This window comes from Convolutriloba macropyga, unplaced genomic scaffold (genome assembly GCF_964194025.1).
Source record: "Convolutriloba macropyga unplaced genomic scaffold, txConMacr16.3 SCAFFOLD_792, whole genome shotgun sequence".
NCBI lineage: Eukaryota > Metazoa > Xenacoelomorpha > Acoela > Convolutidae > Convolutriloba > Convolutriloba macropyga.
In genome coordinates this window covers 13,975-40,754 of record NW_027452785.1, presented here as the reverse complement: position 1 = coordinate 40,754, position 26,780 = coordinate 13,975, and the positions used below count along the sequence as shown (strand labels likewise).

The 26,780-nt window shown below is 34.3% G+C and overlaps 1 protein-coding gene across 2 annotated transcripts in view; it reads right to left on the bottom strand.

Moving 5' to 3' along the window:
• Nucleotides 1-26,415, bottom strand: part of LOC142357801 (uncharacterized) — a 36,874-nt gene extending 10,459 nt beyond the window's left edge. For both annotated transcript variants that reach the window (XM_075409322.1, XM_075409323.1), the window contains exons 1-2: nucleotides 26,083-26,415; nucleotides 25,119-25,337 (exon numbers count right to left, since the gene is read on the bottom strand). In XM_075409322.1, coding sequence (XP_075265437.1) covers nucleotides 25,119-25,337; nucleotides 26,083-26,371 — 508 coding nt within the window. In that variant the 5' untranslated portion in view covers nucleotides 26,372-26,415. The remainder of the gene's footprint in view (nucleotides 1-25,118; nucleotides 25,338-26,082) is intronic.
• Nucleotides 26,416-26,780: the final 365 nt, after the last annotated feature.

Sequence of the window (26,780 nt, the reverse complement as noted above, 5' to 3'; positions counted from 1 at the left end):
CCATTAGTTATAGATAAACCAGATTTATTCTTTAAAGGAATAGCCCATGCATATTTTGTGAATATATCTATATAGTGTTAATATAAACTTATAATTATTGTTGTTTTTACTTAGAGATGACTTATCAATTAAACCAGCTGACCATGTTTCATCTTTATATAATGGTATTATTCTTTGTTTTCTAAACTTTGTTATTCGAGGACTGAATACTTCTTTAGCTAGTTGTTGTTGTTGTTTTTCTATTGTTTTATTTATGGACATAGTCATCTGCGAAGCAGGTTCCCTGATAGCTTCGCTCATGGACGTAGTCATGGTTTCACCTATTTACCATAATTAAAAACAAAATTATCTAGTTGGTCTTGATTGATAATATTCATAGATAATAGTTATTTAGATATATCTAGCATTTCATCATGTAATCCATCATGACCAGCTTTTGTTTCTAGTATTAATAATTCTAGTCTTTCTATTAAGTTATTTGGATCTGCGAAGCAGTTTCCCTGATCCACGTGTTGTTGGCAACTTCGTTGGTCTGGGTTGCTATTTAATCCCCTATCATATACATCATCTTTTGCCCGCATTATACGTTTTATTGTTCTATATCTAGCATTTTTCTTATCCCCCTTTCCTAAATCATATCTAATATCAAATAAAAACCTTTCAATTTTGTTTTCATCTTCCTCAATATTATCATATGTTACATTTGATTTAGTAAGAAAATCAGTAAATCCTTCTGAAAACTCATATACATTATCCCTAACTAAAAATGCACCCTCCTCTAGAGTTATATCAACACCATTCATTTTATATCTCCTAATAGGTAAATCTATGAGTTCTAATTTTAATTGAGGATTAGTTTGAGCCCCCATGTCATGAAGAAGTTTGGCTGTTTTTGTATCAAAAAAACTGGTGCTATATCTTGAGTCCCTTTTAACGTTTCATCAATCTTGGAAGCAGTTTCATTAAACTGGGAACCAGCTTGCTCAATCATCTTAGTTTGTTTATCTAACTCTTGATTTTGCCAATCTATTGCTCTTAATGTTTATTCACTTAATGCTAAATTCTGTTCATTGTTTGCGTTTATCTGCGAAGCAGTTTCACTGATAGTTTTGGTTAGAGGATCAAATAACTCTTCTATTTCACCATAATATTCTTGTTGTTTAAATTTATCTTCTAATCTATTTCTTCTGTTTTGTTTTTCTAGATTGTTTAATTCTATAAGTTTATCTAAATTAGTCATTTTATATGTATTGAAAAATTATAATAAGAGTAAAAAATGGATAATAAAAACAGCTTCTCTCTTAATCTAAAAAGATGTTTAGTTTGTAAAAGACGTTGTAATACTATAGATGAGTTTATTGATCATATTAAGGAATCAAATCATGATGATTTAATAATTTCAACTTATTCTAAATATGTAGATGGGGCTAAAAAGATAATAAAATTTCTAGAATATATTAAAAATATAATAGCTGGAGCTACATTATATAAGAATACAATCATGGGAGACATTATGGAAAAATATATGGCTCAGATAATGATTTATAATATACTAACCACCAACCATATGGATTTAATGAATGAATTAGGTCTATAATTATTTGTTTTAAAAATTAACAATGCTCATTATATAATATAATAGCAACTTCAATTAACTTTCTATCACCATTAATGGTTAGTTTTAGAATATTATTAACCAGTAGGTCTTTGTCTCCATCTAATGATGCTTGGCGGATCATTTTTATTAAATGTCTTTTGAATAGATATAGATTCTCATCATGAGGATAGCTTTTAATATTATTTACATAAAATCTTTTATCATCAAATGTGTTTAGACTAATCTTACTTGTTTTTGTTGTTGTCATGTTATCACCAACTTTTTGTATTCTATATTCATCTACTGTTCTCTGTGTATTATTCATTAATGCATCATAATAATCTATGTGCCTAGCATTATTATGCTCCTTTATTCCTTTTTCTTTAGTGTTTTTAGGATAATTTTTGAAGCTATATGTTTTGGGGGACAATGCCATAAATTCCTTAATAATCCTACTTCCCAGCTCGCTCGTGCTTAAAACTGCCGGGGACTTTATTATTAGTTTTTATAGGTACTTCTAACTTAGATAAGTCCATATGCTCATCACTAACGTTATCTTCACTATAACTTAATACGAAACTGTCTGTATCCATATAATGGAGTTGTATATCTTTGAGAGATGGTTGTAGAATATAATAGAATACATCAAACTTGTGTAATTTACTTAATTCTAAGATAGTAACACCTACATATACTGGGGAATCATATTCTATTTTTTTCTTTATATATTCTATTTGGCTATAATCTCTATATCTAGTTATATTCTTAAATGTTGGTTTACTTACACTTTTCATTATCTTTTCTTCATCATGCAAGAACTTGCTTTGAAAGAAGTGTAGAGGATTCATGCACATTCTTTCATATAATGAGTTATTCATTAATTTCCTTACATCCTTTTCTGCTTCAGTTTTAGCTGTTGCTCTTTTATTTTTATTGTTTTGTATATAATCGCTACATATATAATCTTGTTTAAATTTAATTACTCTATGTACTTTTGTTACTTTTACCCCCATCTTAACATAGAACTTTAACATCCTATAATGAACCATACATTCTGTTTTGTTGTTTTGGTCTAAGATTAATTTCTCTGATCGGTGAAGCAGTTTCCCTGATCGGTGAAGCCGGTTCTCGGATCTTGCTTTGACTCCATCTATTTCTTGATCAGTGAAACTGCTTCGCAGATATCCCAATTCATTATCATTTATCCTTCTTTTATTAGGCATTAGTGCTAACTGTTCTGTTCTCTCTTTACATTCATTAGTATAATCAATATCACAAACTATATAGTAACCATGATCACTATCATCTGGAGTATTCAATATTACATCTAGAGTAGTAGTAGTAGTAAACTCAAAATCCATATAAAGTAACTTTTGCATCATTGCATAACCATATAGGTTGTTTGCGTCTATGTACCATATATTTCTATTAATAACTTTATCATTAGTATTAGTATTAGTATTAGTACTAGTATTAGTATTAGCATTAGTATTAGTATTACTATCTGCGAAGCAGGTTCCCTGATTATTTATATATCTATCACCCATTATGCCGCATATACCACCTCTTTTTGCTCCAACAAAATCATCTAGCATTTGTTTATCTTGTAATGTATCTAATGTTACACCGCTTGACATTAACCAACAATCAAAACTATAACCTGGGAGACTTACATAGTGTAGGGGATTGAGCTTGAATTCTTTCATGCTTAGTTTAACATATTCATTCATGCAATAGTCTAATATTTCCACATCATTCTGTAAAAACTTCATAGTTAGATCTTTATCAGTTTTATGACTGTTTTCATTATTAAAGTTATCTACTTCTTCTTGTGTTGGTAATTTATTATGTAGTGAGGATTTGAAGTCTTTTATTTTTAGTTTACCTATAGCTTCTTGGTAAGTAGCTTTGCTACTATACGACTCGGTCGTGGTTCTCAATGACTCTAAACCAAAGTATTCATATAGATATAATGTTTTGGTTTTACAATCGTATATCTTTGCCATTTGATCTAGAGGCATAGCTAAGAAGTTATAACTGTCTAAGAATTTGAGACAACCAATGCTAAACATCTTAGATTTACCAGCAGCTAGTGGTATGTTATCCACTTTTCTTTTATCATTATTCTGTTTGAAGAGTTCACTGTATAGTAGGTTGAAGTCATAGCCAGAGCCATTATGGAATATTACTGGAATGAAGTTTTGTTGTTTGTATCTTAGATTACATATTTTACATGCTGGTCCTCTATATTAACAAGTTTCATGACAATGATCTCTTACTTTAATAATACATGTTTTGCTGCAGATATGACAAGTGTTATTAGTTTCATGATATAATTTATCTTCTTCTGTGAATATCATCTTTTCATTATGTTTGAAATTATTCTCTCTTTCTATTTCTAACAGATCTCTAGCAAATCTTTTGATGCAGCCTAGACCGAAGTAGTGTTTGAAGTTACCTTGCCAGGTGTAACCCACAGCTATTGGAATATGTTCAGCTATTTCATATTTTAAATCATTAGTTGAGACTTCAACAATGCAACATTCTATATCGGCAGTTATAATATTTTTTATATTCTGACGTTTGTGTTCATTTACAAAATTAATATGTTTTTTCTTAGGACAAACAATCTCTGGTTTGAATGAGGTGCTGCATTCGTGTTTATCATATTTAATTTGTGAGTTAAACCAATAGGTACACCTATCACAATAATAATATTTAATGTTGTTTTTATTTGGTCGTTCTAACAAGGTTTCTATATTTTTTATTAGGGCACAGTGTTCTATTTGACCATTACTCCAAACTAGTTTTCTTACATCTTTTCTATCTCTATTAAAACCATCCACTTGTTTAAACAATTCTATTTTACCATTACCACAAGGTGTGTATACCCAAATATTAATATTATACAATTTCTGTATTCTTATTATATAAGCAAAATCATCTTCATGTTGTTGTCTTGGTTCAATTAGTTTATCTTCATATTTACTTTCTCGAGTTGCATAGTGTGGGGCGGGACGTAGCCAAGCAGTTATAGTTAGTTGTAAGCGATTGTATTTATAACTACGTATATTTAATATCGATTTAGAGTTTTTGAGATCTGGAGGTAAATCTATATAACTACCAATAGATGCTTTAGTTGGTTCAATGTTTAACTGAATACTTCTTATTCCAAGAAACTCAAAATCATAACCATAAACTTCATATATTTCCTTTTCGAAATCTAGCCACCGATTGAAGTCACCATATTCATATATTGCATTATTATTAATATAATCAGTATTGAAAAGTATTTTAGTAGTTTTAACTTCTTCTTTGGTTCTCTTTTTATAATCACATTCAGCCGTGATCTTATATTTAAAACTCTTAACTTTACAAAACTGGTAACAATTTTTCATTTCTTCTAAAGAGTAATTAGTTGCTTCATCTATATCTTCAATGTAATTCCCACCTTTATCAGTAATATAAAATCCTCTCATGTTCTGACTTGAGTTTATATCGAAGTCTTCTGTGTTTTTAGATACATGCGATTGTGACTATATGAATGAGTATTTAGGGCTACTTTACTTCTAAATTCTTCATGACATTCTTTACATTCATACTTAATTCTGGTGTAGATATCCTCTTCAGTTTTAGTTTTGGGTTTGGTGGCTGGTTTAGTTTTAATAATATAATCATCTTCATCCAAATTATACACCCTCTCCGAGATTTCCTCTTCTTCAGAATCAAACATTTTCTTAAATAGTTCCTTATGTTTGAGATCGTATGATTGATGCCTGTATAAAGCCTTCTTTGATTCAAAGGATAGATTACAGACATCGCAGAAGTTTATGACACTAGTATTAGTTGATTGAGACATGATTTATTTTTTTAGGGAAATAATCAAAAAATAATTTTTCGAAAAATGAAAATGAAATGCAATAAGTGTATAAATAAACCTTGGAAAGAATGTTGTAATAATTGTAAAGAATTAGAATATTCTTGTTATGTATGTAAGAATATGGTTAAGGTTAAAGATTATATAGAACATTTGGGGTATCATTATTCTGATCCTGATCAATATCTAACGTGTAGTATGTGTAATGTTTATAAACATATATCATTATATAAATTTAGAAATAGGAAATGTAGACTATGTATTTATCTTCATAGATATAGATATGGTCATACTAAAAATCAATTCAGGGTGCATGTTTATAAGTATAATATTCAAGAAGACAGAGAAAAAAACTAATCACTGTGTTTCCACCGTTATCAATGTTTTTGACTGTGCTATTATTGTTCCCTTTCTTTCATATTTAGCAACCGCTAATAGTATAAGAAGTCAGCAAGCTTGGTTTAACATCGCATTACACTGCTTAGCAGATCGAATGAAAAGTGCATGTCATGCTAAAATGGCCGCCGCCATTGACAAAGAAAGCCACCACCACTAACAGAATGAAATCAAACAAGTGAAAATTTTGAAAATAAGATACCCTTAAAAATTAGCTACTAAAGTGAGTATTTATTAAAATCTTTATTTAATTTTTAATAGATTATACAAATCATTCAATTTAATAGAAGGATTTAATTATTATTTTACTTTAAAACATGTAATTACTTGGGAAATGATAACTAATTTTAAGTTAAAAATCATGTGAGAATAATCTAGAAAAAGAATGTTTTAGAATAATTCTCCACGTGGGGACCTTTATTCTCCACGGCACTTTTTGGCTATTCATCATGAGTTTCACTTCACTACAAAAACTGTAAAATGATACATTAATATTGTTCAGTCAGCTTAATATTAGACTTCAGTCAGCCTAATAATTGAAATTAAAAGTGTTCAAGCATTCTGTTGTTGCACCCTCCCCCACAGTTGCCATTAAGAAAGGTCGAGCAGTACTGCCGTAGCGTGGTTTCCTCTACTTCCGAGATTTCCTCTTCTTCAGAATCAAACATTTTCTCCAATAGTTCCTTATGTATGAGATCGTATGATTGATGCCTGTATAAAGCCTTCTTTGATTCAAAGGATAGATTACAGACATCGCAGAAGTTTATGACACTAGTATTAGTTGATTGAGACATGATTTATTTTATTAGGGAAATAATCAAAAAATAATTTTTCGAAAAATGAAAATGAAATGCGATAAGTGTATAAATAAACCTTGGAAAGAATGTTGTAATAATTGTAAAGAATTAGAATATTCTTGTTATGTATGTAAAAATTTGGTTAAGGTTAAAGATTAGATAGAACATTTGGGGTATCATTATTCTGATCCTGATCAATATCTAACGTGTAGTATGTGTAATGTTTATAAACATATATCATTATATAAATTTAGAAATAGGAAATGTAGACTATGTATTTATCTTCATAGATATAGATATGGTCATACTAGAAATCAATTCAGAGAGCATGTTTATAAGTATAATATTCAAGAAGACAGAGAAAAAACTAATCACTGTGTTTCCACCGATATCAATGTTTTTGACTGTGCTATTATTGTTCCCTTTCTTTCATATTTAGCAACCGCTAATAGTATAAGAAGTCAGCAAGCTTGGTTTAACATCGCATTACACTGCTTAGCAGATCGAATGAAAAGTGCATGTCATGCTAAAATGGCCGCCGCCATTGACAAAGAAAGCCACCACCACTAACAGAATGAAATCAAACAAGTGAAAATTTCGAATATAAGATACCCTTAAAAATTAGCTACTAAAGTGAGTATTTATTAAAATCTTTATTTAATTTTTAATAGATTATACAAATCATTCAATTTAATAGAAGGATTGAATTATTATTTTACTTTAAAACATGTAATTACTTGGGAAATGATAACTAATTTTAAGTTAAAAATCATGTGAGAATATTCTAGAAAAAGAAAGTTTTAGAATAATTCTCCACGTGGGGACCTTTATTCTCCACGGCACTTTTTGGCTATTCATCATGAGTTTCACTTCACTACAAAAACTGTAAACTGATACATTAATATTGTTCAGTCAGTTTAATATTAGACTTCAGTCAGCCTAATAATTGAAATTAAAAGTGTTCAAGCATTCTGTTGTTGCACCCTCCCCCACAGTTGCCATTAAGAAAGGTCGAGCAGTACTGCCGTAGCGTGGTAAAGGCGAGTCAACCTTTTATCAAGACCTCCCAAGACTCGGCTCAAAAATGTAACCAAGTACATAGAATCACTCAGTTAAACATCATAGATCAATCTTCTCCTGGTTAAAGTCAAAAATTTTAAAGAAATTTGTTTCTTATTATCCAATTCTAAGCAATTTTGAGTTATTTTCATTCCATTCGATTCTATTGAAAAAAACTTTGTGAGATGATTAACCTGATTTATTTCAGTATAGTTTGGTATATTAGATATGAAATTAGGCTTAGAACTAGCTCTGTGAACTTTTGTATATTAGCGTATGAAATACATAAATTATACTGGTTATGTACATTTTTGTACACAAAATTGTGCGTGTAATATGTATTTATAGTGCTGAATATAGTAGTGGATAAAACAAGGATTCCAACAAACAGTAAAATTTGTCCCGATTTGACATGCGCGATTAGCGTTAGGAGAAAAGGACAAATTTTACTGGTGGTTGGAATCCTTGTTTTATCCACTACTTGCATGCAATGGAGGCGTAAGGGTGTTGTGCAATTGAACAGCAATTACAGTTTGCAAAAACAAACCTCTTGACCATGTGATCATATCGAGAAGCAAATTTATCTGTTCTCTGTTACGACGGACAAAATAGCAAACGTACACTCTAAGTTTTTTCTTGCAAAGACTCCAACTATGTCAAAACAAACACCGCAAGAATCTGCACAAGAATAATAACAAGTAAGATAATAATCCGACCTACAGCAAGCTAATTTTCTTACATTATATTACCACTGAACCCCACAACTATATCTCAAGGCCGCTTGAAACTTTTTTGGCAAGAGAACCAAAAACAAAATCCTGGAATATGTGACGCTGATTTCCAACCCTTTTTTTTACTGGGACACTGATTAAGTCAACTTATAATTATTTCCCTGTTGGGTTTTTGATCCAGTAGCCGTGCAATAGCCGTGCACAATATATTAAACCAGTTTGGATTTCTACTAGGATTATATATGTAAAATATCTACCTACGTTTGATTGCTTTTACACTCTGCAATCTCTTTGACTTTCCAGACAAACCTCCTGATCATGAAACCTCTCCCAAAAATTTGAAGCATTCTTAAAGACTACATAGTGACCTTAATTCGTAGCTGATCAATCCAAGGCAATAAAAGTTCGTTCAAATGAAAGGTTAAGGACGCACAAAAAAAGTTCTGGAACATGAACCAACGAAAAACTTCAAAATAATTTTTGAATATATGAGTATGTGGATCTATTCTGTCCCCCCCCCCCAGCTTAATGAACATAAATCTTTTATGACCCCCAGGCGCACGTGCTATTTTCTTACATAGTAACGTGCTATATAACAACAATTAATTTGTAATTGGGGATCATAAAAACACTGGGGGGGGGGGGGGGGAAACAGAATGGATCCGAGTATTTTGATCGCACACGTTAAAAATCGCAAGACAAAAGAATCGCAAAAAGAGCAAGACAAAAAATTGATCGACACTTTAAAAGGAACAAAAGTTGTTGGTGCCGAAATTTTTAGATGTCTGAATGTATTTGAACATAATTGTTTTTAAATTTCAATCCTGTTTTGGTATTCGAAACGAAAAAAATGTCAATTGAAATTGTTCTTAGCGATCACAAAGTGCCTTAAAAATTTCTCGACAACAAATATAGAAATTAGGTACTCGCAATTCACAATTTCACGACATGGCAACGCAGTTTTACGCTTAACATTCTCTCAGTTTCATCGAACAGCAATCAGTCCACCAATCTCAGCAGGAAAATTTTGAGTAATACTGTGGTACAATAGTACATTTTTAGTTTGAGTTCATTAATTTGGTGCAACCAATTTAGTTCAATTTTCTGTTTAACCAATTTAGTTCAATTTCCTTATTTTAATTTGTTCATTTATTCAGTTTAATTTTGAAGATCAAATCCGATGATTTCATACTTGTTAATTTGTTTATATCCTATGCATGATCAATTGTCTGTTCACCTTGTCGCGTGATTGTCAGTTGCCGCAATTTAGTAATGTTATCTTGTGAACAATTTGTGAAGCAGTTTTGTTAATCTTGCCTAATTTCATTCTTCTCAATTTCGTAATTTAAAATAATTGACTCTCTCTCTTAACTAGATTTCGATCCGCCAAAGTCTAAATTCAGACGCATTCAAAATTTGGTATCTCTCGCTAAGCGAAATACCCGATAGATAGTTGACGTGATTTCGCTCCGCCAAATCAACCTAAATTTTGTAACTCAAATAAACGATATTTGAATAACAAAATAAAGCTTGAATTCGCTCCGCCAATTCACTCTTAAATTGGCCGAAATAAAGGACGCTAATTGGCACTACGAAACAATTCGAATCTACAGATTGTAAATCTGTACGACATGGCGCAGCCAGCTCGAGAATCGAGAAAAACACCGCTGTCGATAGAGCCATTTTGGGAACGGCCAACCTCAGACCCACCGATCAGATGGGAGAAATGGAGAATTCAATTAAAACTAGCGATTCTCGCTCGCGAGAACATAACTATAGACACATTTCTTCAACCCAAACCATCGACAGTTCGCCTACCAGTGGAACCGAAGTACGAAATGCCGATTGACGACACAACCGAGGAAGCAGAAAGAGAACGTAGAGTAAGAAACAACCAGCTGAAGCTACAATGGGAACTAAAGTGTCAAAAAATAACCGAAGCGGGAATACTATGTGGGGAGCGTCCTTGGAATCTGTGCGATCAGAAATGCGTGTCCTTGTTGTACCTCAGTATTGGTACTGAAGGAAGACGACTATTAACACAAAAATTTCCGCACGACAACATCTATGATTTGACTACTCTAAAACTCTGGGAAATGATGGAGATTGCCTTTATCCGCCCAAGAAACATCACATTCGATCGATTTGCGTTCTTTTCTCGGAAACAAAAGAAGGGCGAGACTGTAGAGCAATTTTACAGCATCTTAAAAGAACTAGCTGAAAACTGCGACTTTGAAAACCGTGAAGAAGCCATCATCAGGGATATTTTCATCACTAACATGCTAGACGATGACATTCAGCGAGAGCTTCTAAGGGACACAGTCGAACCAGAGAGGGCACTCAGCATTGCAGTAAACATGGAAATGGGTAATCAGAATCAGCAAAGAATTTCATCTAATAACGGCGCAACTGGCAGTACGGTAAACACAGTACAACAATTCAATCGATTTCGCGGCGCGGGAGCACGAGGACCTCAATCAAGCAGAACAGTCACAAACCGTGCACCCATTGGTCAATGCCGTGGTTGTGGTCAAGTCTGGACACCTACACATCGTCAGGTTTGCCCCGCAATGGGTAAGAAATGTAATCACTGCGGTTTGCAAAACCATTTCGCTAAAGTTTGTCGTCGAAGACTTAATTCTTCAAGAAACACTCAACAAACTAATCGCATTAACAATATAGATACGGCAGAAACATCTAATCAAAATTCTAGCCAGGAAAGTCTAAACGTCAATTATATTAATTATAATACGCAAATCAATTCAGACTATGATTCTTCGGATGATAATTACGTTGCCACTATTGAAAATACGAGTTCCCCAAAATTGACACTGAAAAATTTAACACTAACAATTGGAAACACAAACTGCGATTTACTTCTAGACTCTGGTATTGGTTGTACCATTATTAATATTTCACTCGCAAGAGAAATAATGCTCAATTGCGCTCAATCACAATGGTCGGAGAAAAGACCACTGGAATTGAAGTCATTTTCGAACGATATCGTCCAACCTCTTCGTACTTTGAAAACACCGGTAAAATGCAATGATTGGAGTATACAGAAGGCAAAAATAACAGTCGTATCCGATGGTTTTAGACCAATATTAGGACGGGACCTTTTTGACCAGTTAGGTATTACAATTTCTCAGAAGCCTTGTCCGCAATCTGAAGTTAACAATATAGATCCCCCTTGTGCAATCAAGAAATCAATGGCAAAGGAATTTCCTGATTTGATATCTCGAATTGGGAAATCAAAAAACCACACGGTCAATTCAAAATTTCACAAAAATTATCGAGTAATACATCAAAAAGGACGAAAAGTACCCATTCACCTCCAACCGAAAGTGAAAATTGAATTAGAAAAACTGTTAAATGAAGGACATATTGAAAAGTTAAACAACTGTTCAGATCAATTTTTCATATCTCCGATTGTCATTACGGTAAAAAAGGATAAGTCAATCAAAATTGCCCTTGATTCAAAAATCCTAAACAAAGCTATTCATAAAAACAAGTATCAAATGCCTAATATAGATTCGCTAATTCAAAAGATTCCGCAAACACTGTCAACGGCGCCGCAGGAGACTGCTTATTTCACAACTCTTGATTTGCAATACGCTTATAGTCAATTAAAGCTACACAGTGATACGGCCCGCCATTGTAACTTCAATATAGTCAGTGGTGATATGACTGGCACATATCGATTTAAAACTGGATTTTATGGGCTGACAGACATGCCGGCGGAGTTCCAAAAAGCTATTGATTGTACCCTAGCCGGTTTAGAAAATACTTTCTGTTTCCTAGATGACATTTTGATCGTTAGTAGAGGTGGAATCGAAAATCATCTTCATTTAGTACGAAAATGTCTAATAAAACTGGATCAGGAAAATTTACGCATAAATCTGGCAAAATGTCATTTCGCAAAAGAGACGATTGAATGGCTCGGTCATAATATTACACAGTCTGGTGTAACCCCACTTTCAAGTAAAACAGATGCAATCTGAAAATTATCGGCACCTACTAATCTTAAAAAACTTCGATCTTTTATGGGATCTGTACACCATCTTGGAAAATTTATTCCGAATTTGTCACAATTATGTTACCCCCTCCGACCATTGCTTAAGAAAAATTCGAAATTTCTCTGGACGGAAGAGCACGATAAACAGTTTTCTTTAATAAAAGAACAAATTACGGAAACGACTGAAAATAAACATTTCCATCCGGATTTGGAAACGCGAATTAAATGTGACGCCTCGCGTAAGGGATTGGGATGTGCATTGGAGCAACGAACACCTAATGGGTGGCATACTGTAGCATTCACGTCCCGATTTTTGAACTCTGTTGAAGACAGATATAGCATAAACGAACTAGAACTTCTGGGTGTTGTTTGGTCAGTGGAACACTTTAAGTATTACTTATACGGCAAACCCTTTACTGTGATAACTGATCATAGAGCCCTTCTCTCTATTATGAGAGAAAACAGATCCAATAAATCCTATAATAGTAGACTGACGCGATGGGTAGATCGTTTACTACCATTTGAATTTTCGATTGACCACCTTCCGGGCACAAAAATGGGATTAGTGGATTATATATCTCGCGACCCGCATCAACAAGCTGCTAATATATCCACATACGACGAGCAAATTATTGTAGCTAAATTGGATATAATTAAGCGTAGCGCGAAACGCTTCTTATTAAATGCTGAAAATTAAGTCGATTTCGCAGCGCGAAATCAATCTACAAATTGCGTCGTAATTAATCCAAATTCCACTAATAACTTATGTGGTGATTTCGCACCGCGAAATCCAGAACATTCTACAAGCACGCAAATTGCCGACTCAATTAGCGAATTAACGATAAATAATTTAAATTCCATCCCCAAAATCGAAACAACTAACATTCCTCACTCGCTTTTTGCCTTAAACCGATCCACCGAACAGTCACACTCTAATCAAAATCATTTTCAACGCATCGCAACAAAATTCATGAAAGTATATATGATGTCTCAATCACCTTCTGACGACGACACACTGATGACTGTAAAACAATCGACACCTTCGAGAGTTCGATTTGCAGAAGCGGGGCCTTCTACTGTTCAAGCGGCACCCGTGACCCCCATTACACCCACTACAGATACTACAGCCACTTCGCCTTCGGTAGACGACTTGTACATGGATTCCTTCAATTTCGCGCTTTCAAAAATTTTCTCAAGCTCTCTCATGGCTAGCCTGACAACAAAGGACGCGATCTTGAAAGAGATTCGTGACTGCATTTTGACGTCCAATGAAGACAGATGCAGACAAATCTCACCATACATTCATTCCTTCTGGAAGGACTTACACGTGAAGAATGGGTGTGTTTGCATAGACGACAGAATTGCACTCCCACATGCTATCAAGGATGCGTATGTAGATGCAATCCACGCAACTCACCCTGGCACATGGGGAATGACGGATATGGCGACACACGCGTGGTGGCCATACATGCACAGGGATATTGCCACCAAAACAGCAAAGTGCAACCCATGTGTCAAAATTGGTAAAAATTTAAAACCTATTATACCAGCAAATAAATGGGCACCATTAAAGCTATGTAAAGTTCCTAATGAAGAGATTCAAATTGATTTTGGAGGACCCATTTATAATGAGAAAAATCAAGAGATTTATTTTCTTGCATGTATTGATCGATTTTCGAAATTTCCAACAGCAAAGGTATTTGATAGAGCCAATGCAGATAATATTTTAAAGTTTCTTCAAGAATATGTTTTGCTACACGGTATACCCCGCGCGATTAGATTGGATCAGGCTAGATGTCAAACGGGGAATCGAATTAAAACATTCTGTAATCAAAATAATATACAGCTAATCGAGGCGCCAATACACGACCACAGAGCTATTGGTTTGGTTGAAAGACTCATTCAAACAATCAAGAATCGCTTAGCCTGTATTAAAACGGCGGCGCAAAATCAATTTAACATGAAAGCATCAATAAATTCGATAATTTATCAATTACGAATATGTCGTCAAAAGACCATTGGAATATCACCTTTTGAAGCACATTTTGGCAGAAAAGCGAATACACCATTAAGCAATATAACGACTAATCCTGATCCAAATAGTTTAACTTACAAAAATATTCTTAACAAATATTTAGATTTGGAGACTGTCAAATGGGACCAACTCATCACTGACGACAAATGGGATAATGATGAGCGAAGCGACATAGAAATGGAAATCAACAAGGACAAACTGGGCAAGGAGGCAATGAAAAGACAGAGGGACGACCCAGATAAAGAATCGAGACTAACCCCGATGTTGGCCAACCGATACCAAGAACAGAATCGTCACTGGAGCTAAAATTGGCAAAGAAAAAACCACAAATAAAACGATCAAAGAAAAGTCTCGACGGCCTCTACGACGTACTTGCACCAGGATCGTCAGTTATTAAAACAACCGAAAACACATCAATAATCAAAGAAACGGGCAAGAGAGAGGTTACTATACGGAATTCTGACCTCGCAAAATTTGGCACAAAGGCAGAACGAGAAACAGATTTGCAAATATATGCAAATAGACGCCCGAAAATTCCCACGGGAAAAACAACGGAGGAAATAATTCATCACCATGCAAAAGAACTAAGAAAAAAATTAGAAGGTGGAAAGAAAATGAAACACAGAAAAGTGGCAGATGACGTCAACACAGTGTCCTCCATTCACTCTAATGTAACACGCGCCCTCAGAGTAAGAATGCCGACAAAGCCAAAGATACAACAAGCAACGGCGCCGCGAAATCAAACCACGGAGTCATATAACGATCCCGCAGTGCCAATGGAACTACCGACTTCAAGCATCATTATCGCGGAGCCACCAAGCAGACCGAAAAGAAAAGCAGCCACGAAAGCATCCGCAGCGCTAATTCCTTCAAAGAGAATACGCTCTGCAACTTCAACAACAGAATCGGATGAGTCTGGGAATCCAATTCAATCATGCCCTCCCTCAACACCAAGCACTTCAGCAATTGGAAAACAGAAGAGACGGCAAAACATTAAAAAACAACAAATCGAAAACAAGTCCATAATTTCTGCAATACAAACGGCTGCAGCGCAATCCAACCAAGAGGAGTCAAACTTCACAGTCGGCCCATGCTCCCCAACAACTTCCTACCCCACTCAATTCTACGTCTCTCCGAATTATGAGGAACCCGAATTATCTATGACAGTTGGCGAAGCGGAAAGGTATTATGAAAGCGAAAGCGATTAATGAATAAAACTGACCATTTCAAACTCTGTCTAAAACATTACAGTATTAATTATTTAACAAGTACATATTTCTTACTAATTTTCTGATAAATAACATGTTATTTATTTCCGCCAAGGGGGAAATGTGGTACAATAGTACATTTTTAGTTTGAGTTCATTAATTTGGTGCAACCAATTTAGTTCAATTTTCTGTTTAACCAATTTAGTTCAATTTCCTTATTTTAATTTGTTCATTTATTCAGTTTAATTTTGAAGATCAAATCCGATGATTTCATACTTGTTAATTTGTTTATATCCTATGCATGATCAATTGTCTGTTCACCTTGTCGCGTGATTGTCAGTTGCCGCAATTTAGTAATGTTATCTTGTGAACAATTTGTGAAGCAGTTTTGTTAATCTTGCCTAATTTCATTCTTCTCAATTTCGTAATTTAAAATAGTTGACTCTCTCTCTTAACTAGATTTCGATCCGCCAAAGTCTAAATTCAGACGCATTCAAAATTTGGTATCTCTCGCTAAGCGAAATACCCGATAGATAGTTGACGTGATTTCGCTCCGCCAAATCAACCTAAATTTTGTAACTCAAATAAACGATATTTGAATAACAAAATAAAGCTTGAATTCGCTCCGCCAATTCACTCTTAAATTGGCCGAAATAAAGGACGCTAATTGGCACTACGAAACAATTCAAATCTACAGATTGTAAATCTGTACGACAAATACCTTCAAATATAATAAATGTGTGCTTAGCATCATTTCAGGCTGAAATTTTTTTACAATGAAAGCTACATTTCATATACCATTTTAATTAACATTGCTTTCAGCGTTTTCCAGGCTTTTTTGTTGTCATGCTTTATGCTGAGCCATTTATCACCGTGGCACTTTACTCCCTTTCGCGACCCCAGTTTTTTTGTCTAAGAGATGTCTGAAGAACTCAGATGGCCAATTATGAGTTTTTAGTGCAGTTTGTGCTCCAACATTGAACAGTTTTTTTGTTTGTGGCTGGCCTCGGAAACAGGCAGTAATCAAACATGGAATCACTGTTGTTTTTCTTGGACAATTAAAAGTCTGGTAAAAACTCAATTTTCACTATAGTGGTAGAAAATTTGTCATATGGAAAGTGTAAACTGTTGGGCAAGAAAAACAGTGGGAAACGGGTTGCCAATAATAAGTTGTCAAATGAACTATTCAACCAGATTTTTTCTAAGAACAAACAATCAAGCAATATCGGAGCCAGCTTTAACGCAATTGCTTTGTTCACTTGAAACTAACAACTATCTAAGCAAATGATCACTAACATAAACAAGGAGGCTCGGTAATGTGCGATGGCACATAAGGTTCCGACCCCGCTCATCCACAATTTTGGCATAATTGTCCGCCAAATGAGGAACAGATAGAAAAGTCCAAAAATTATTTTTTGATGAAGTACTTTTCAACAAAATTGTGTATGAACAATAAGATAGCCTCCAAAGCAAAAAAAATCTGTGGAGTAAAATTTGATGCATTAGATTTCTGTGATATGCCAATATTAAGAAAGCGAGTCAGGACGAACAGCAAAATCAAAGAACATCAAATATTAATTACATCAAAAACTTTATGTCCGTATTAAAAAACAAAATTTAATAACAAATTCAACACACCGTCAGATAAACCTAAAACTAACTAAAAAAACTTGTAAATCACCAGAAAAGATATGGGAGCAGTCCATAAAAAGGTTTGGTAACAATTTGACAAAGGACAAAAACAGTAAAGTTAAAAAAATCGTTTATTTTTTTTTAAATATTTAACTTGCAAGTAATGAAAACCATTAGAAATCAAATAAAAAATCCCAGAAGTTTACGACTAACAATCCTTCTATAGAAGGGCATTAGAACCTGTCCTCAATCAATTTTTTAAGCGACTAAAAAGAACAACAACCAAAAAATCAATTGAAACTTGCCAGAAAACGCTGTCCAAACCGTCAAACCATATTTTGGCCCTCAAAATTTAGTCGATTGCGCTTTCTTAAGACACCGTTAATATAGTATGTTGCCATTCTTTAGTGAGACTAGGTAACAAGTAGACAAAAAGAGAAAAGGGCAAAAGTATGTAATACTTCAGATTTTTTTTCGAAACAAAATTACATCCAAAGTCATGAAAGACATTAGTTATAAAATTAAATATTTAAATAGAGTCGTTTTTTTAATCTAAAGGAAGCCCTTGAGACCTGCAAGTATCCAGAATATGTCTTGCGTCTACAAAAAGAACTTAAAATATGACAAAAATTGATTTAGTTTACTTTTTTTGTCAAAAACCGGTGTCGAAGCCAGTAGGGACATAACGAAATTTAAAAAAAAAAGATATTGGTGCACCAATACTTTTTTACACCTTCCTTTGACACCCATACTTCCATATTTGACCTGTAATTAACGATATTAGGTAACAAAAAGAAAAAAAGAACAAAATTGCGAAATCAAAAAGTTTTTTTTTTAGTTTTGGAAAACGATTGTTTTCAAAGTCATGGAAGCCATCAGATATCTACTAAAATCAGTATATCCACTCATATATTCTTCCATGAAAAGCCAATGAAACCCATCACCATACAGGAAATTTCAGACGACTAAAACGACAAAGAAAAAACGACAGTTAAAGACAAAATTTAAAAAATTCAATTAAAATATTCAAGAAAGAAGTGTCGAGGCCGTTGAAACGATAATCAATATCTGTCAAGATTTTGATATGTTTCATTGTTTAGAACGCTGATAATGATATGAGAACTCTCAACAATGTGATAATGCGACTAAACTAATAAACGTGATAAACTGGCAAATATCGAAAAACAAAATTCTGAAACCTAGTGGTATCAAAGCCAGAAAACATTAACTTCAAGATTAAATTTGCAATCGAGACTAAATTTTAAATCCGTAGAACACAAAAGCATTCTTTCTTTGCTGACACTAAGCTACAAATTGACCAAATTAAGAAAAAAATAGAGAAAAAGTTCATTAGGCCATTATTTATTTAAAAATCAATTAATTTTATAAGTCGAAACGACCATAAAGTTTCAAGTAAAAAAAGTAAATGCTTTAGCTTGGAGCTGCCGAGGAAGCCAATTGGACCTATCACTCCTGAGCTTTGATTTGATATGTTCTGTTCTTTATTAATAAAGAAAATGGTTTTTTTTCAAAAAAAAAAGAACGACTGATTACAATCAGAATTCTTTTGGATTGTAACAGTCCAAGATTGGCCCAAAACTAGCCCTGCTAGTGCTTATTGTCCGTTAGGAACAATGGGTTTTTCCAATGTTGTAGATTTAGATAATTTGTTAGTTGAAAACTTAAAAATAAGTTCTGCTTTTTTGATAATCAACGAGTAAAGTTAGCAAAAAACCGCAAAGTTTTAATTACAGAGCACTCTAAGTGGAAGTTGAAGTAGGAGTAGCCCCCTTTTGAGTCCACAAAGATTGAAGTAGTGTTGTTTGTGGTATAATGCCGGCAATTTTAATCAAAGTGGACCAAAGTAGCTTATTTCGTGCTGTTTTTGATGAAAAAGGCCGAGTTTTGAAAAATTTAGCCAGTATTTTTGAGCAAAAACATTAAATCCAAAAAATCAACAATGCTTGTTTGTCATTAAAAATAAAATCTACGACACTATTCTTAAAAATTTTAACAAATTTTAGCAAAATTGACGAAAATTTAGGCAAAAATTTTGGAAAATATGAATAAAAACAGCGTGAATTCACTCTACTTTTCTCAGAAGTTTAAACCTCAATAACTCCCTGTAGAAAAAGAAAATTAAAAAAATCTTTTTAATTCCATATTCTACGCTTGACGAGCTTTCTAATGAATGATACCAGTCTCAAGTCTCTACGATGAATATATCGATAGGCGAAAATTGACTGAACAAAAAAACCCATTTGAATATATAGTTCCTCCCCCCTCAAGAGGGGTCGGAACAATAAAATTAACAAATGCAGTAGCAACAGTTAAAACCAGCAATATCAGCGAAAAACACTAAATCAACAACAACACCAATAACAACAAGCTTCAAATAAAAAAAAACTTTCAACAAATTTTAATCCATTGCAAGAGAGCAACATTTTCCATCACGAAAAGTTTAGCAGCGTTTGAATCACCAGACCAGATAAGCTAAGCATTTTTGACAGCCAGGAAGTTTATTATTTTCAAGATCCTTCTGTAAGAGGAGAACAACAACAATCATTTTCTTCATATCTCCAACAACCAAGAGGTGATACTGCTCTAATCAGCTTCTGTTCTTGTTTCAATAAGTTTTGAAAATGACTCTTCAACAATTCAACGGAGACCCAAAAAAGGGTAGAATGTCTTGGACTGACGTGGGACAACAGTAATTGGAGAAACCATGGCAGCAATTGAAAGCTCTGCTTTTAACGGGAACTTGTACAAAAAAGCGTGCATCAGATTGATTCAACGATTTGCCATTTTAAACTCTATTTTTAGCCGTTTGGTGGAAAATCTTGTCAATTAAAGGCAACAAAAATCTTCATTTGTACCAACAATGGTCAACACATTGGCAATAATCAATGCGTTGACAGGAAATTTCAAAAGCTGAATTTCGTGGCACACTTGAACAGCGGTCCCAATTCAAAATGTGCAATGGAAAAATTTCCATGAAGTGACGGCTTCAAGCAGAATCAGTTCGTATTGTGACGAAAAATTAATCAGTCAACCGCAGCTGACGTCAATCAATGGCATATGGGAGCTGATGGATCTAATGAACGCTCAACACAATACGATAGGAGCATCGCCAACAACAACAGAATAAACAGCAGACAATTAACAACAAAAGCTAAACAATCAGTTATAAGTTAATCAATCAAATACAATCATTATCAACACAGAAGAAAGGCAACGGTAACAAAAACACCCAAATGATCAAATAAATCAATGCAGCAGGTCACAGAATCCACAGACATACCGAGCAAACAGCAACAATAATTAGATTCCAGTTTACATCTTACCTACGTTGCAACAGCCAGCAGTATATAGTTCAGCCACTTCGGATCTTTCACATTACGCTTTTGATCATAAATTTTCATTCACTTGTAAGTGGAATTCACAAACGTAGCCGGCAGATTGCCGGAAAATAGCCGCGGTAGACGCTTGTGGCCTTCCATGCATTGAAACAAATAAAGAAACAAAATAGGCAGATTGACCAAAGGTCTTTTAGTTGGCCACTAGATTTTTTTGGATTAGATACGTACTGTCATTTTTAAAATACATATACGGTCTATAAGGAAAAAGCCCTAAAAGAGCGTTTTCAAAATCGATTTTCGCAATCAAAAACTCAAGACTAATACTCAAGAATTAGGGCATATAAGTTTGGCACTGCTTAGATGCACACTATTGATCTTTAAGTAGTAAATGTTCATAAAAATTAATTAAAAATTAAAGATCCATAAGTGAGTTCAGAAGTAATGTTTTGAGTGAGGTAAGTCATGCAATTGATCTAAAAGCAGATATGACGTGACGAATGCAAATTTTAGTGCAAAGCAGTAGAAGTCACTGAAGTCATTGAAAGTCAAACACGAAACATAAATCTGTTAGACGAAGTAAAAAAAATAGCAGGTTAAGTCCTGGAATACAATTCAAAGAATTGAATGAGAAACTTAGAAGTATTCTACCAGACCAGCTGATCAATTGAACTACGTTTTGAATTGAATTTCATATTTAATATATTTGTAGTTCAAATTCTTCCTTTACCAATCCATCGAAAACCTTCAGAGGAAGATAAACCTTCGTAATTTGACATAGGTAATAACCAAAAAAGGAAAAAGTAAAAATTTGATTGAAAGATTTTAGGAAGATGGTATTTTCAACGTTTCAGCGAGGGAATTGAAAATATAAATCAATTTTTTTCCACAAAAATCCCTCAAAAATCATTTCTATCTGTCATGCCTCCACTTCTCAACAATTGAAGTATGATTAAATGATTGTATTCATAGAAGAATGAGGAATGACAGAGGTCAGAGAAATGAAAGTGACAAAAACAATTGTGCAAACACTAAAGACATAAGCAACATTTCAAAAAAAATGAATGATGCAAAAAATGAACAATTGAACAAAACTACATCATTTTGGATGATCTTCTAATCAATTAGCAACAGAGTTAATGAGGTTTTTGCGAAATCAATTACTGTTTTTTATTGAGATGCAGCACTTAACTTGACGATAAAACATCCTGTAGTCCTCATTGGGGGGTTGTTTGTTTTTTTTCTCTCTTGATCTGCTTCATTTCTATTTCCTTAAGTTTTGACGCTTCCATTTTTACCTCAATGGAGTTCAAAACTATTTTCATTTTGATACAATTCATTATATTTCGGATCTTTTCCGTTTGTGCCCCCCAGTACGTTATGCGCCCCCGGTTACAGAGCACGTGCCATTACATACTAAATCATTATGTAAAAATATGGCACGTGCGTCTGGGGGGAGCAAATAATATTCGCCCACTAAACTGGGGGGCACAAACGGAAAAGATCCTACATTCCTTTTGATTTGTTTTACCCTTGGTTTAACCTATTAGAACTATTAGTATCATCAGTATTCAATAATTAGCCCAAAATGAAATCACTGAGATGATTGTGCTTCTCAGGATCCTGAGTTGCTCTCCATGTTGTATGCGGATTGATATTACTCTTACTGAATCATGTGAAAGACAGCAGTTCCTTTTTTTCCGCAATTGGGGGTCTTTTGAAGAAAAAAATTGTTTTTGCGATTGCATTCAGTATAATCCTCAATTATTTGTTGACTCATTTTCTGTGCGATTTTTGTCCTTATCAGCTGGTATAACAGAAAACAACAATTTTGCCGTAGGACAACTTAGTCAACAGAAATTTAACAAAAAACAGGTACAAATTGGGGCACTAATTTGATTAAATTACTCATTTTACATTAATTTTCGATGTTTCCGTTTTATTTCAAATTGGTGTTAAAGATAAACATCTTTCACTACGTTATCTCAATTGTATTTAAAAAACACACCATGGCATGATGACTAGCTGTGAATCTGAGGTGAACGAAAAGCCAGTTTTAACTAATTCGACCAATTATGAATGGTGAAGCAAGCGTGAACAACGGTGCGTAACTAATCTGACCTTTTCTCTTAACTTAGATGATACCCTGGTGATTGATAAATTTAAAATCTTGCAAGAATCTTGCAAGAATCTTGCAAGAAATCTTGCAAGGGAATGCATAGTTCTTCCATTTTGCTTGCAAGATTCTTGCAAGAATTGAATCCATCTTGCAAGATTTTTGCAAGATTATGAATTCGTCTTGCAAGATTCTTGCAAGATTTTGAATACCCAATTATTTTTATTAACTGGCTCTAGGAGGCGACTGGTCGAGCCAAAATATGAAGGATGAAGACAATATAGTTGATACTGTGTCGGAAAACTGTCTCAAGTCAAGTTTAAAAACCGACTTCAAGATTTTTCCAGTATGTTCTGGTTGGTCTTTTTTACCCTCCTCCTTTTTTCCTGGCTTGGGAAAGGCAGTGGCGGAGTTACTCAAAATAGCTATAGGAGAATTGAGCAGAGCACTAGCTATAAAACCAGGCCCGAAAAGCTCTCTCCGAAACAAAACAAACAAACAAAACAAATAGAAACATAAAAATAGCTAACATCTGTCGGAACATTTTCTCTAGTCTTGTTAAAAAACCGACTTCAAGATTTTCCAGTATGTTGTGGTTGGTTTTTACCCTCCTCCTTTTTTTCCTGGCTTGTGACAGGCAATGGCAGAGTTACTTAAAATAGCTATAGGAGAATTGAGCTGAGCACTAGCTATAAAACCAGGCCCAAAAAGCTCTATCCGAAAACAAACAAACAAACAAAGCAAATAGAAACATACCCGGCAGATTGCCGGAAAATAGCCGCCGTTGATTCCAATAAGCATGATTGGGATTGAACGAATAGAATATATTGAAAAAAAAAGATTTTTGTACAAAAATATTTTTAAGTCCGATTTATTTTGATGGCAATTCGTAGTTGAACATACTTCTGTTTCTTAGAGAGAGGCTACAGGGGCTACTATCAACACCAATAAGCATTAGAGGTGGTAACTAAGACTTATAGGAACGACGTTCAAATAGCGGGCATCTAAAATTGGGCTTTATGGGTTTATCCCGTTTCTATTTCTGACTTCAATTTTTTATACCGATTCTGTTCATTTTGAATTGCTTTGCTTAGCAACCGATGTTCAAATTCACTTTTAGCAGAATGAGATAAGAGAGAAACTATCCTAGAGAAGTCAAAAAGATTTCACGCAAAATGTCGAAAAAGCGGCAAAATGGTAAAGCGAAAAAAAGTTTGACGAAGTAAAAAAAATACGAGCGCAATAATAGCCGGCTGAGAAGATGAGGGCGGCTATTAAACATAATAATAGCTAACATCTGTCGGAACATTTTCTCTAGTCTTGTTTTTCGTTTAATTCGGTTTTAAAATTTGTTTAGTAAACAATAATTTGCCTCAAAGGTGTCTTCAAAAACATCAGGACCATGATTTATTTTTTTGCTTGGATTGATATCTTGCAAGATTCTTGCAGGAATCTTACAAGTTTCGAATCATCGTGCAAGATTCTTGCAAGATTTGAATCCGCTCATCACTAGGGGATACAAAATTTAATTTGGCATATATTCTATGAGCAAGAGCGTCAAAAAATAAATCCTTTTAATTCGGGAAATTTGTAAAGTTAGTCTAATCAAATTAGTCTTATCAAACTTAAGAGATTATGTTTTATTATCAGATTTAGTTTTGTCCACTTAATTTGCTCAATTTTTATGCAATTGAATTCTGTTTATGTTTTGAGTTTTAGTTACACTAAATTTTTAAAAGTACTTAAGTACTTAAGTACTTACAATCTTGTAAGTGTTGTTCGCGACCGCTGTAGGGCAGCAAAATTCGCTAAGGGTTAAATAACGGGTAAGGCATGATGGAGGTGTTGCGATTGCAAGTCTTCGACGTGTGTTGCAGTGTCTGACTAGGTTGGCATGATATGCCCAAACTACCCTATGTCCACTGTTGTTACTCTGCTACAGTTCATTCGTAGGATTTGCGCTATTTGAACCATTTCTGAACCTTTGTTTGTAAAAAGACATCAATTTTATGTCTTTGTTATAGCATTGATTTTTCCGTTTTGATTACTCCACGTGCCCCTGTCACACTTTGCTCAAGTAAAATGGTTTGATCAGAAATCATTCTAAGGCTGCTTCGAGTGCAGGCTTATTGAGTTGTATTCAAGCGATCGCGAACGACATATATAAACAAATTTATAGCAGCATTGAGTCTGATCAGTAGTTATTTCGCTCTGGGATAATCTGATCAAAAAAGATTGCGATCTGAGACCTCAGCTCATTATGGCCAGTTTTAAATTCCTTTTGTCTATGGAACCCTACTTGTAATTTTAGTCCAGGTGATGTTCTCATCTTTGAAATTGTCTCCACTAGTAGCACCACAGGTGGAGAATCTGACAAACATGTAATTGAAGACAACAGATACGTCATCGTGTCCAAACTCTCCTTTGTAGTCGTGTAGTCTGTTTCTCAATTTTTTGGAGAGGTCTGAGATGAATATAGAGAGCACGATTATCCAGGCTATCATAAGACAAAGTAGGACTGAAATGGAGGAAAATAATTTGTGCTGCCGGCCTGATATTGATATCTTGGTTGAGTCGCACCTCTAAAACGGCGAGTCTCATACCCGGAAAAGATCCCATTTTATGTCCTGATGACTCAACCCTGGTCAATTTAATTAATGCTTTTAGTCAAATGTACACAATTTTTAGAGAAACTCTTCAATAAAGACAGAGGACATGGTCGATTAAGAGAAACAATTTTGAAGTAAATTTTTTTCTCCCGGTAGGACATGGCCATGATTGTTCACATTTCCTATGGTAACTATGGCTGTAAATCAGCGTAAGAACTGTCATAAGAAAACATTTGCAAACTTTTCAGCATCAAAGCAGCCGGAGACCACATTATTTATTCACATTGAGGTGTTGGGTATCTAGGGGAGGTTATCTCGGCTATTAGGCAAAATGAGCAACTGTTGAAAATTTGTAGATCTTCTGAGTTTTTGTTAGAAGTTGTAAATTTTGGCATGATTGCATGATTAACGTTGCACTTACCTCAAATTTTTTCGGTTACACTAATAAATCGGTTTTCAGCTAATGATTGAACCCCCCAATCGCCCTAACAAATTATAATGGCTATACGCGACGATGCTATAAAAAATAGAGACGGTAAAATTCTTATGCTTATTTAGCTGGTGGTGGGGTTCGACTAGTGGCGTGATGTGGTGGGGGCGTTGTGTGGGTGGAGGTTGAAATCAGGGTGGGAAAATGCAACCAAAAATTTATACCACAGCAGATGACGATGGCAAACCCGGCATAAACACGACCCAAGGTCTTTCGTTTTACGCAAACTGTCACCAGAGCTAGAATGCCGACGACAATGGCAAGGGAGGCTGTCAAGTAGTACACAAGATACACACCCTCTAGCCCCTTAGCGTCCAGCAGATCATAGTAAAGGTCAACCTTCCAGTAAAAGTCACCAACCAACAACACTATTAATATCGCAATTGCAAATAAAATTAAGAAAGTATTCAAAATTATCAAAAATATTACGGCTCTTCTATTGCGCTTCTTCATTCGAGAACTTTTCCCTCATTTGATTATAAATTTAACCGGCAATATCTCAGTATATGTTAGAACATAAAACCTATTCGCCCGGGGGACTTATTGATGCAGGGCACAAGACTCGAGGGGACTAGGATTTTTGTTCCAATGTATTTAGAGAATTAAATAATTTAGAGAGTAAATAATTAGACGCTTTTTGCCAACACTTGACAAAGAGTTAAAAGTGAGATTTTGTCAGTGCGAGAGGGCAACTAAGTAGGGTAAAAAACCAAGACTTTTGAGGGCAACTAAGTAAGCTAAAAAATTACGCAGCAAATACCCAGTAAAAACACTTTTCCATTGAGTTACGTAATTTAGGCTTGCGTTTCTCAGACTTAATTACAAATTAATTGACTAAGTTGAGCTGCCTTAAGGTTTTAGT